The following is a 14,140-nucleotide window of genomic DNA, read 5'->3' on the forward strand; positions in this document are numbered from 1 at the left end:
GAGTTAGGATTGAGAGCGATCACGATCCCCTTTTAGTACAGTTGGAAGTGCTCGCTAAAGAGAGAGTAGAAACTCAGAAAGTTGGTGTTCCGTCTTCTATTTTGGTCACCAATAATTGTCGAAGAGTAAAGTGGGACCACATTGTAAATGATGAGGTAAGATGCTCTATGATGAGGCAAATTTTAGTAGATACCATTGCTGCTGTTACCCAGTTAAATCTAGATGTTACTGGAGTTAATGTTGATGGGGTAACAGTGCAGCATATAGTAATGGTTAAGAAGCTGAGGTCAATTCTTTTTAAATCAGGCCCACACCCCAATTGTGCCAATAAAATAAAATATAAGTCGGCCAAGTGGTACAATGGGGATTGTAAGAGGGCATTCAGGGCTCTGTCTTGTGCAATCAGGGTGGGGCAAGTTCCAGAAATTAGGAGCTGTCGAGCTGCATATAGGCAAACCCAATATTTGGCAAAGAGGATGTTTGATGAGGCACGTTGGAGGCATTTGTTGTCATCATGCAGGGATAAGAATTGGTGTAAATGTTGGCACTTAATTAAATGGGGAAGTGGCAGTGATAACCCTAATCCGGTAAATCATGTATCCCCAGAAGACTGGGTTGACTTTTTTGAGACCCAGTTTGCCTGCACTAATCCGGAGATCCTGTTTTTTTTATTGTCCTATTCAAGAGTGGGGGCATTATCATTTTCCCATGCAGAGGTGGAGCACGTATTGGAAGGCCTACCGGCCGGGAAAGCTCCAGGGCCAGATGGTATTCCATCTGATATCTTTAAAATCGATCGTGCAAATTGGGTAAAATATATCCATATATTGGCTAATGGTATTGCAGGAGGAGCCCCCATACCCGATTCATGGCGTGGGGCTGAAATCATCCCAATATATAAAAAGGGTGATCGGGCACTGCCATCTAATTATAGGCCCATCAGCCTGATTGATACCACCCAGAAGCTGGTGGCTAAAATAGTACTAAATCGGGTATTAGGGTGGATAGATGATAATGACATATTATCAGAATACCAGGCTGGTTTCCGGAGCCGTGTCAGCACCATTGACCAGGTATTCAGATTCATGATGCTGTATTGGAACACAGTAGTGCTGGGTGGCGGTGTTCTTTATGCAGCATTCGTGGACCTTAAATCTGCCTTTGATTTAGTTCCACGGAATAAGCTTTGGGAATCTTTGGAAAGGGCTGGGATGCCACTAGAAATCTTATCATTCATTGTTAGGCTCCATGAAAATAACTCTGCCTGTGTGAGATGGGGAGGGCAAGGGGAGACTACCGATAGTTTTAAAGTGGTTAAAGGAGTGCGTCATGGGTGCGTGCTTGCTCCCACTCTTTTCTCCCTTTTTATTAACAATGTCGTCCCCTATTTCACTGATTACTCAACGGATGCCCCCACACTCGCTGGATCTAGAATACCGATATTAATGTTTGCGGACAATACTCTTTTATTGTCCAAAACTAAAAATGGCCTCCAACGTGCCCTGGATCGCTTCCAACTTTTTTGTAGTGATAATGAGTTGGAGCTTAATGTCGGGAAGACTAAATTTATGGTCCTTCAGAAGAGGAAAAAAATTAGTACATCTCTTAGAATGAATAATGCCCCTATTGAACAAACAGATTTTTTTGCTTATTTAGGGGTGACCTTGGGATGGAGACTTAATTGGAACCACCAGTTGGATCTCTCGGTAATTAAACATAACCAATTAGCGGGAGCACTCCTAAAAGAACACAGATCCTCTTTAACTAAACCTATAGCTCCAGTAATGAAGATGTATCATGGGAAGGTTAGAGCGTCAATACTCTATGGTGCGGAACTTTGGGGTTTTGAAAACCTCCAACCCCTGGTACTTGTCCAAAATAAGTTCCTTCATTCCCTGACTGGCCTATCTCAATCTACACCCCTAAAACCATTGCTGCAGGACCTAGGGAGTGTATCATTTGACGAGATAGCAGGTTTTAGACCACTGGCTTATTGGAGACGCTTGTGGACCACCCCAGAGCTAGCATCTTATGCTTTGGCTCTTAAACATCTTACAGGGGTGGACAAGTCTCGCCAAATCCCTTAGCTGTATAAAATTAGAGCTGTCCTTATGGCAATGAACCTCGGACAATTTTGGTTAGACCCAGTAGGGAATCTCTTCCCGTCGAAGATAGAGCTTAAGAGACTGTGCGTTGAGATGTTCCAACTTAAATCTTACACTCAGATCACTGGGGGCTCATTAACTGACCTCTTTATGGACCATAAGCTTGATTACTCTCTGGAACCCTATTGGGACATTATCATTGGAACTGGAGATAGGAAGTTGTATCATCAATTCAGAGTCGGATCCCTACCTTTAAAATCATTTATTAAAAAATGGGGTCAGAATTTGGGTTCAAATATGGATACTTCCTGTCATTGTTGCCCAGGGATTCCAGAGACTATTCCACATGCTCTTTTTGTTTGTCCTGCATATAGAGTTCCACGTATGAAGTGGATCAAGCCCTTGTGTAATCAGATAGGTATAAGTTCTGCGCAAACAGCCCTGCGCATTTTTAAGTGCGACACAAAGGAAGTTATTGTAGTTGCAGTGGCAAAGTTTTGGTCTTCGTGTTGGGTCATAAGAAGAAAATTTCTCCAGACTTAAAAATTTAACATTAGGATCTTATGGATTATTGATTTGTATTGTTTTTATTGTTATTACATTAGTCTTGGAATATTTAATATCTTTTTAACGTAACTTATTGATGATGGGTTTTTTCTTTTTAATTGTACTCTATGATATAGTATTGTATATCTTGTCGATGTTGTGTCTTTTATGATTTTTTTAATCGAATAAAGACTAATTAAATGAAAAAAAAATGAAATGATCATTAACATCTGTGTGAATTTGAATGTTTAATGCACATTCAGTTGAGTGTTGTCTTAAGGTATTTTCTTCTCTTATTATTGTTATAGCCAGTACTATGTACTAATCCAATCACTCCGCCAATTCCCAAGCACTTATAAATTCGCCATGCACTCTCCTTGCAGTACTCTAATCATTTAGTCAGTACCCATGTACTCATGTAATATCCCAGGCACTAACACATGCACTGCTACAATCCTCTGTACAGTACCCATGCAGTCCTCTAACAAACTACTCACTACTTATTCCCTCCTTTAATTCCCCAGGTAGTACTTATGCAGTCCAGCATTTCACCCTGTCACTCCCCAAGCTCTCCTCCAATCACCCATCCAGTACTATGTACTTATGCAATCCCTTCGCCAATACCCAAGTACTTATAAATTCACCATGCACTCTCCTTGCAGTACTCAAATCATTCAGTCAGTACCCATGTACTAATGCTATGGAAGATGATCATATAAGGTGTTAATATGAGGTTTCTTTTATTAGTTTGTACAAAGGTAAAGTTAAATGATGCCACATATTTTAAGATTGAATGGTGAAATACGGTGCTGTTAATTAGGCTTCTTTTTGTAGTCTGAACAAAGGTATAGTTGAATGATGTCATATATTTTTAGATACAAAGGTGAACATGTAGAATAAAAGTGTGGTTTTAAAAATGCTCATAAAAGGTGTTGTTAATTAGCCTTCTTTCTTAAGTCTGTTGAAAGTTATACTTTAATGATGTCACATATTTGCAGATAGAATGGTCAAGATGTAGCTCAAAAGTAAACCGCCACATATTAGCCTTGCAGACATGTTGTACTTATCTACTTAACTAGATGATATGTAATGACTCATCTATGTGTTCTGATTGTATTTATACAGTTATATGTATGCTTAGTGAACTATTGAGAGGTCCAAGACCGATTAGAGGGGTGCAAAGGTAGTGAGAAGGTGATTTTAAAGCTGTTTGAGTAATGATTGACTGATTCCATATTGTGCAATCACCTAGTTAGTATCCAAGCACTCATGACATCACTCTGCCACTACCTAAACCAGTTATGAAATCACCCAGGCACTACCAATACACTTTGCCAATCAGCCAAGCACTACCCATGTAGTCATGCAGTAAACCAAGCACCTTTAAATTCACCATGCACTCTCATTGCAGTAGTCTAATCATTCAGTCAGTACCCATGTACTCATATAATGACCCAGACACTAAGACATGCACTGCTAGAATCCCCCGTGCACTACCCATTCAGTCCTTTAATCACCTACACACTGCTCAGTCACTCCTTCAATAACCCAGGCATTACCCATGCAGCTCCAGCAATCACCCTGTCACTACCCTTGCACTCCTCCAATCACCCAGCCAGTACTATGTACTTATCTAATCACTCCACTAATACCCAAGCACTTATAAATTCACCATGCACTCTCCTTGCAGTAGTCTAATCATCCAGTCAGTACCCATGTACTTATGCAATGACCCAGGCAGTAACCATGCTCTGCTACAATCCCCTGAGCACTACCCATACAATCCTCTAACTTGCAAGAGACTACTCATTCACACCTCAATCAAAAAAACTATACTTTTCATGGACATTATAGTTCAAAATTAGCATTTAAAAAAACCATTGAAATTCACTGACAAAACCATAGGTTTCAGGTAGGTTATAGTTGGAAATTAGCATTTAAAAAAACATTGAAATTCACTGAAAAAAACATAGGTTTCAGGTATGTTATAGTTAGAAATTAGCACTTAAAAAACCTTTGAAATTCACAGAAAAAAACATAGGTTTCAGGGGCGTTATAGTTAGCTGGACAATTCACATGTAGAAAACCATAGAAATTCTATCGTTATAGTTAGTTCAGCTAACTATAACTAACGCCCCCGCAATACACTGCTCATGACGTCAAATATTACATCATTCATGGCATGTTCAGTGACATCACTGATGACATCACTAATACATACATATATATATCCTACTGGCGCTTTTCTTTTAGGCCCCCAAGTGAGCCAGGTCCTGGAGGAATAACTAATAAGGATGCAGGGGCCTGTGTGGGCCCCCACAGCCCCGGCGACCGCCACCTCCCAGGGCTCATACTTTGAAGTATGTGGGTCCGCCACCTCCCAGGGCTCATATTTTGAAGTATGTGGGTCCTCACAGCCCCCCCACAGCCTCAGGGACTGCCACCTCCCCTGGGCAATTTGAATTAAAATGCATGGGTGGACTCCAGCCCCCTATGCAGGCCCAGGGACCACCACCTCTGTGGGGCCAATTATCTGAAATGTGGGGGGGCATGCAGTCCCCACAGCCCCGGGGACCACCACCTCCCCAGGGCTATTTTGAATTAAAATGTGTGGGGAGGACCAGCCCCACCATGCAAACCTGGGGACTGCCACCTCCCTGGGGCTAATTATCTGAAAGGTGGGGGGCCCTGCACATACCCGCAGCCCCTGATCTGCCACCTATGGAGCCTCCCCACACAACCCTGGGGACCACCACCTCCCTAAGGCTTATTGTTGTGGAGGGGGCCACGCAGCCCTCCTTGTGGAACTGTAAATGGCCCTGGGGACCACCACCCCCCCGGGCCGGCTCCAGAAATGTCCTCCAGGAGATTGCAGTTTGCTATGGGATGGCGGGAGCACAACCCTTAGCAAACAAGTGCGCCACTTTAAACAAGTGAGAGTATTTTGCTCTCACTTGTTTAAAGTGGAGCACTTTGCTTCTTACCTCCCGGAAGCAGTATCTGAGCGGTTCCCTGGGGTAAAAAGCAATACCCATCCACCAACCAAGAGCGCACCAGGAGGCACCTTCACAGAGTGGTGGAGAAAGAAGGCATGGCCTGCAACCTCGTTCCACATGCTATACAGAACCCAATTGACACCAAAAAAGAGGTCCTACGGTTCCTCCGTAAAGTAAGACTGAGAGTCTTCTTTTCAGAATATAACGAAGCCTCTGAGAGTAATATTAGCGGATTAATAAATAAATCGACTTTTTGTCCTGAAAATGCAGCTATGCCTGAGCTAATCCTTTTGTTTGAAAATCAAATACTTAAGGAGCTAGATGGTCTGCACTCAAAAAGATCTTTCTTTAAACCTAATTTCTCTAGAGACGAACAAAAGGCACTTATTGATTTGGCCAATAATCCCCTTGTGGTTGTAAAACCCGCAGATAAAGGCGGAGGAATCGTGTTATGGGATGCGGAAAATTACGATGAGGAAATTAGTAGACAACTAAGTAATCAATTACATTACCGTCCTCTGACAAATAATCCCACAGCACGACTGAAAGCAGAAATATTGCACTTGACAAATACAGCACTTGAAAATGGGTTCCTTTGCAAAAAGGAATTCGAGTTTTTGAACATCACAACTCAAAAAGTCCCCACATTATATGTCTTGCCTAAGATACATAAAGATGCCACCAAACCACCAGGGAGGCCGAATATTTCAGCCTGCGGTTCCATTCTGGAACCTTTGGCTAAATATGTTGATCATATTTTAAAACCATTTGTCCCTGAGACAAAAGCATATGTACGCGACACTATGGATTTTATTGCTAAGGTTGAGGGTTCGATGTTTGATAGTAATCAAAGTTTTTTGGTTACTTTCGACATCGAAAGCCTCTACACAAATATCCCCCAAGATGAGGCACTCTTGATCATGACGGTGGTTTTAAACAGTAGACCCAGACCACACCAAGTTCCGACTGACTTTTTAATCTCCTTGGCCAAAATATGTCTCAAAAATAATTTCTTTAACTTTAAAGAAGACCTGTTCCTACAAGTAAAAGGCGTAGCAATGGGTTGTAGCTTCGCCCCTGAGATAGCGAATTTGGTTATGGATCATTTTGAGACCCGGTTTATCTTCGATGAATCTGGCCCATACTTTGCTCACATCGGAAGATGGGTCAGATTCATCGATGATATATTTTTGATATGGAATGGACATGTAGAAGAGCTGGAATCATTCCTCAATTGGCTGAATACACGGACACAAGATCTAAAATTTACCAAAAATGTAAGTGACTGCCAAGTTAATTTCCTGGATGTTTGGATAAAAAACAACGAAGGAGTTCTACAAGTGAGTCTATTTACTAAACCCACCGATAGACACACACTATTGGCATACAGTTCAGGACACCCCCGACATCTTAAGAACAATTTGACTTATGGACAATTCCTTAGAATCCGTCGTAATTGTTCAAATAAAAGTGATTTTTTTGACAATGCTGCCATCCTGAAGACCAAGCTTTGTAATAGAGGATATCCGAAGAAATTAGTCAGGAATTCCCTTAAACGAGCGTGGTTTACGCCCCGGGAAACCCTACTTATACCGAAAAGTAAGGTCAAGAATGATCTGCTCACTTGTGTGCTAACATATAATCCGAAAGCCAACAAAGTGAGACAAATTATCCAGAGAAATTGGCGGTTGGTTGAGCACTTGGGCCTTGGCACACCTTTGTTCGCTTTCCAGAAAGGAAAGAACCTTAGGGAGTATCTAGTTAAAGCGTCTAGACCAATACCCCCTAAAGATGTAAGAGCTATGATGGGGTTGCCACCAGTAAAGGGACACTTCAGATGTCAGAACTGCGTGGTGTGCCCTCAGAAAATGACTTCAAATTTACAACTATTGGAGATAAAAAACATGTGCAACTGACTTTCTCAAATTGCAATTCGAAGAATGTGATTTACTCAATTGAGTGCCCATGTAAAAAAACTTATATTGGCCAAACAACTCAAGCAGTCAAATTATGAATTCAGCAGCACAAATCACGGATACGTTGCAAAATTCTCGGTGCCCCACTGGTCCAGCACTTTCTGTAACTGGGACACGAGGAAGACGAATTGAGGTGGACCGTCTTAACGGTCATGCGTCCCATGAATAAAGCTTTGTTACAGAACACCCTCAATCGCCTAGAAGCACGGTTGATTGAGAAGTATCGCACAGCTATTGATGGTTTAAATGATAGGGACGAATTATGGGCCCTGATACAATAAGATCGGTAGAGTTGAAGATTTTCATGTAAGATCTGGCAGGGTTATCAGATTCAGTCAGCTAATACCTGACATGTGTAGTCACTGTGTAGATAGGTATTTATGTAAATTGTTCATAATTATATGTTCTGTTCAGAATGTGAGCCGCGATGTCTACAAGTTCTCTAACTATGTCTTCTGCACACATGGGGTATAATGGTGGTGACCCTTTTTTTTTATTATTATTTATAATTATTTAGCTTGATTTAGAGTAGTTAAGTTTTTGACCGTTGTTAGTATTTTTCAATCATTTCTATTAATTTTAATCATTTTTGCACATAATTAATTTTCACCTTTCATTCTCCTTTTTAATTTCTTTAAATCGACAAATAGTGTTGCCCCTCACTAGGGAGAAAGCCATGTAATTAACTAGTGGGCCTGTGATCTCACTCCACTTCAAAATGGCCGATACATTTCACCCCATGTTGGGGGGATGCGGTAGTCCCTTGTCTTTGTTGATCGTTAGAAATATGGATCCGTGTACACTCCCATGTACCTCGATTCGAAGTAGGACAGCGAACTTGGAGAGACGGTACCTAGACCGTAGAGAGAAAAAAAGAGAAGAGTCATAAGGTAAGAGGAGTTGGTACTCAGCCACGTGTCGTTTAGATTTAGTTTAGATTTCTTTATTTATCCTCGCGTGTTTTGTTGTGCGCTTTTCTTTATTGCAGCGTGCACATCACGGCGGATGGAACTCCCTACAGTGGACCTGATGTGAGCTTAGCGATAATACTTCTAAGCCAGGTACTATAGTCGAACCTTTGGGTGATAAGGTAGTCCTTCGCTGGATTTAATTCATTTCACTGGTTAAAGTGAGGTTGACTTAAACCCCCCTTTTTTCTCCTTTATAGTTGGGCTAGGGGTAGACTTCTCCCCCTCCCATCGCCAACTAGCAAGTTGATTCCATGCAGGATGTCCGGAGTGAAGGACGATAGCTAAGGTTTGTGTTGAGCCTATCCGATTGCAGAATGAGAGACCCTGGAGATTAAATACGTTAGTATATATGCTTTTGGGAAGCAGACACACGGGTGTAAAATGAGTTTTCCGTCACATTGGGCGCACGCACGCACATGCCTGCGAAAGTTGAGGAATTTTAATTTTGATTTTCCTTGAGATTCACGTCACACTGGATTCGGTGATTTTATTGTGGTGGTGGAACTTTCGGCATGTTTCACAGGGAACGAGACCTGTATATATACCGGCAAGGATAATCGTTTGGCCATTCTGTACTGTATATGTTATTAGAGTTTATTATTTTTCTTTATGTAGAATGCTGCTGTTGTTTTTGTCCTGAAGAGGCCATAAGAAATAGATCCGCTGAAACACGACCGCGTCGGCAGCTTTTTGTACAGAAGGACTGCAAATTAATTGAACTGTTTGTGGATGTAACAGTCTCACATTGCTTTTTTGAATTATTTGGAGAGTGATTTTCCTATACGCAATGTATGAGCCTTCTGGGTAGTCCATACTATTTAAAGGTGGCTCCACAATAGGAAATATTTCATGGTGGACAGTAGCCTTAGTTTGTTTTTGTTTTAGAGGTGTTATTTGTAAATATATGTTCTTTTTATATGCTCAACGATAAAATGGCTAAATAAGAAAATGTGAATATATACACATATGACAGGATAATTAAAGGTGTCCTTGTTTAAAAATATTTCTCTATTTTTTCCTCCTTACCAATTTTTTCCAAATTGTGTTTCAGATACCCAGGTAATAGGAGGGTTATTGATGGGTATACCCCTAACCAATAGAACTGCAACCACCTCTCAGCAATCCCAATGTGTTGGGCTTACTGGAGAAAAAAGGTAGGCTAGTTGGCTCCTAGGGACCCCCAGCAGTGAAGGGGACTTCATCCACCAACCAAGAGCACGCTAGGGGGCACGTTTGTAGACTTGTGGAGAAAGAGGGTGCATCGCCTGGTATCAGTATCATAACTCAGCAATCCTGCTGTGTGGGACTTACTGTAGGTAACAGGAGTTTTAGATGGCCCACAAGGACGTCCTTGGGGACAACTACCTCTCTTGATGTCATTTGAGATGTCATCAGTGAAGTCATCAGTGATGTCACTGACCATGTCGTGAGTGATGTAATATATGACGTCCTCGGCAGTGTATTGCAGGGGTGCAAGTGATAGTTAGCTCAGCTAACTATAACGGCTGAATTTCACAGGTTTTGTACAAGTGAAGTGTCAGCCTAACTATAACGTTCATGTATCCAATAGAAGGGGGGCCCCTATATATAGGATGGGTAGGCAGAGGGAGTAGGGGACAGCTAGAACCAATGAACATCTGTTCCTTTGTCTCCTTGGGTCAGTTATAACCTCTCCAAAGGAAAAGAAATCCAGGGAGAGATTACTCAAGCCCATATGATCAAGTTTGCAGGTAAGTTTATTTTCTAAGCTGCAGACAAGGACAACGCGTTTCGACCACGTTCATGTTCTTGGTAAAAATATATATATATATATATATATATATATATAGAGAGAGAGAGAGAGAGAGAGAGAGAGAGAGAGAGAAAGAGAGAGAGAGCAAGAGAAAGAAATTTGGCCTATTTTCGTCTGAAAGATAATAGATGTCTGGGAAGCTGCTTGAAGGACAATCTGTGCTGCCTAAAAAAATGTTCAAGAGCCGGGTTAAAGAATATTGGTATACTCCAAAATGGGTGGGTCCCTGTTCCTAAAGAAGAATGGGGAAGATGAGCGGTCTTGGGTCTAGTTAGGAGAGTCAGTGGGACTCTTACTTGATGCCCTAACACATCCCAAGGGATGTCATGCTTTATCATAGGGAGGTTGCTCCTCATCAGACCAGCACTGCAATGTCCTACGGGTCCCCCGAAGGGTCATGTTAGCAGATATTTTAAACTTCTCGCTGTATGATGAGTTTAAGGTACTGCTCGTAAAGAAGTGAGTGAATATAAAATTGACTAGTGGAAATCAATGTTGTGTCAATTAAATAGATGGATTCCTCTGGCAAAATTAAAAAACCAGATGGTTCGTGCTAATAGTGGGTTATAATGACAGTACTGGAACTTTTTTTGCTCCCATTCCCCCGTTTCTTTTGTAAGAGTTAAACAATATTTGCCCTGGTGGAGAAAACGTAGACTATGTTTTGCACTGCTTTCGCTGCAGGCATTGCAGCAGGTACACCAGGCAGATTGTGCTACAATATTTATGAAGCCAATTTTGTCCTAGACCAAAAAAGAAAGTGGATATAGTTATTTCTATGAAACTTTTGTGTAATATGGAATGGGATAGATATATTTTTAAAACCTGACATTTTTAATTACTGGTGAGTCAATATTAGTTTGCTCAATTTCCTAATATTAAATATTTTTTTTAATATGAGTTTGATTCATGTTGATGAAGTATGGATCTACCAAATGTGTAAATACTAAAATATTGCACATTCAATTTTTCAGAGAACTATTCTAAAATTTTGAATCTGGTCTTTTCCAATGGTGCTTCTCTGTTTAGAATGCAAATCATGTTACAGCTGCAGATATTGGAATGCTTCTCTTCAGAAATAAGCAGGAAGAAAACACTGTTTTCAGCCAATACAAAAATATGTTTTTGGAAGAGATGTTTCAGGCCAGAATACATACTTGGTAAGTGTGATCTTGGTGACTGTCACTAATATAGATTGAGAAAGGGCAAGCCAGAATATGGGCACTTTGGAGGTGTGCAAGATGTTGTAAATTGAATGTCCAAATGAGTGTGTTTGTGCACTGAAATGTTTCTTAACCCTGAATTCTGTGAAGAAGATGGCAACAGCCAGTCGAGAGTCTGTGAATATTGTGGTGAATGTAGAAGTTTATTGAGGTCAATATATGCAGCTGACAATGATGGACATTTTGAAGAAAAGATGACAGGGAAACCTGGATGCTGAATGAATGCTAGGTAATGATCCATAGGGAGAAAGTAGATTAGTGTACAATGATTTTTACTCCAGCACATCCTTTAGTTGCTCTCTCCATAAAGTTGTAGCCATGGAGAAGGATATTGCCTATCTGTGTATAGTAGAACAACCAAATGAGCTAATAGAACAATCAAATGAGCTAACAATTAAATGAGTTATCTGCAGAATTACTTATCTGTGCAGAAGCACTTGGAGTCTACATGCATGAGCCCTTTAAATCGTAGGGGGACAAGAATCTGTCCAAAGGACTCTGATTCAGTTCCTGATCAAATCTAGATTGGATTATGGCAAAGATCCATATTTGGGAATAGACCAGGCATTTATCAGGCACCTACAGATGGTCCAGACCTTGGCAGCCAGATTGATTGCTGTTCCGGCTTACTAAGCATGCTTCAGTCTCACATCTCTTCCTTGAGCTACATTTGCTCACAGTCTCCAAACGGATTCAAATTAAGGCTCTTTTCTACATGTTTGAGGCCAAAGCTATAATAAATTCACATTACATTTAGGACCTAGTGATTCCCAACATCCCTTCTTGTTTCTTTAGCTCTTCCAACCTGGCCTTCTGCATTGTGCCTAGGTTTCATTTTGCACGGATGAAGGGTGTTCTTTCGCAGTGTTGGGTCCAAGACTGTGGAACTCCTGCCCCAAGTACCTCAGGGACTGTACTTCTCTGCTTGCATTCCACAAAGACTTGAAGACATGGCTATACTAAGTTGACAATCTGTTTTTTTATCATGCTTAGAACCGGGAAACACTTTTTGAGTACCTGTGCACTTAAAGGACTATAAAGTATATACATAAAATACATAAAATGAAGACAGAGTAGCAAGGGCTCATGGTTGATGTGGGATTGATGTATCTAGCTTCAGGAGACTGTGTGTCAAGGAGTGTTGTATGAAAATATAATAGAGGATCTGTCAGAGGATAATCAGGTCTCCTTATTAGAATTCATGGTTACGCACAGATTTGTACGAAGACCACTCAATCCACTGAGTTTTCATTATGACAGATTTGCTTTGTCGAGAAGTTATACATGTTAATAATGTACATTACTTTAATCTTCATTTCAGAAAACAAATCCCTTCAGGGACTCCTAGGAAATTTTTCATCATGACCACGCTTAATGACACTGGCTATGACCCGGCTGCATTCACCTTGATAGGATTTCCCGGACTGGAAGGCTTACACATCTGGATTGGTTTCCCCATGTGTTTTTTGTACATCATTGCACTTCTTGGAAACTGTGCCATCCTGTACATCATAAAGGTGGAGCCAAGCCTCCATGAGGCCATGTACTTGTTTCTTGCAATGCTGGCTGCCATTGATATATTCCTGTCCACTAGCACAATGCCGAAGATATTGATCCTCTTATGGTTTGATGTAATGGAAATCTCTTTCCCCAGCTGTCTCATCCAGATGTTCTTCATTCATTGTTTATCAGTTATGGAATCTACAGTATTGCTGGCCATGGCCTTTGACCGCTACGTCGCCATATGTAATCCACTAAGACACTCATACATCCTGACAACTCACAGAATAGCATTGATTGGATTGGTTTCTGTCATTCGAGGTTTAATGTTCATTGGCCCTATCCCCTTTCTAATTAAACGATTGCCATTTTGTCACAGCAAGGTGCTGTCCCATCCCTTCTGCGTCCATCAGGATGTGATGAAGCTTGCCTGTTCAGATACTACACCCAACATTGTTTATGGTTTGTTTGTCATCCTTTTTATCATGGGGCTTGACTCATTGCTAATTTCATTGTCTTATGTCATGATTCTAAAAACAGTGTGTCATCTCTCTAGGAAAGAAAGTTTGAAGGCATTCAACACCTGCATATCCCATGTCTTGGCTGTATTTATCTTCTATGTCCCTCTGATTGGTTTGTCTGTAGTACACAGATTTAGAGATCGCTCATCTCCAACGATCCATATAGTGATGGGTGACATCTACTTATTTGTTCCCCCTGTTCTAAACCCCATAGTTTATGGCATCAAAACATCCAAAATAAGATTGAAGATTATGAAATTATTTTACAATCCTTCAGCATAAAAAACATACTTATACATATTTTATATATTACATTTCTAGGCCTAATATGCCCCCCATTATGAATTTGCACATCTAATCACTGGTTTGACCAACCCCATTTTGGTCTTACTGTATGGGCTAAATGTAGTCAGTCAACTTACAGCATGCACCCATCCTCACGCAAAGGTACAGCGAACGAAAAGTGTATTGTGTGCTAGAGTGTTTGGGATGGTGCAGCACCTTGAAGAA

At 41.0% G+C, this 14,140-nt stretch overlaps 1 protein-coding gene across 1 annotated transcript; it reads left to right on the forward strand.

Annotated features, from left to right (window-relative positions):
• Positions 1-12,970: 12,970 nt before the first annotated feature.
• LOC146806155 (olfactory receptor 51E2-like) lies at positions 12,971-13,912 on the forward strand. The gene has a single exon (XM_085620596.1). The coding sequence runs from the start codon at positions 12,971-12,973 to the stop codon at positions 13,910-13,912; it is 942 nt and encodes a 313-aa protein (XP_085476722.1).
• The last annotated feature ends 228 nt before the right edge of the window (positions 13,913-14,140 follow it).

The sequence above is a fragment of the Triturus cristatus genome, chromosome 8 (genome assembly GCF_964204655.1).
Source record: "Triturus cristatus chromosome 8, aTriCri1.1, whole genome shotgun sequence".
Classification (NCBI taxonomy): domain Eukaryota; kingdom Metazoa; phylum Chordata; class Amphibia; order Caudata; family Salamandridae; genus Triturus; species Triturus cristatus.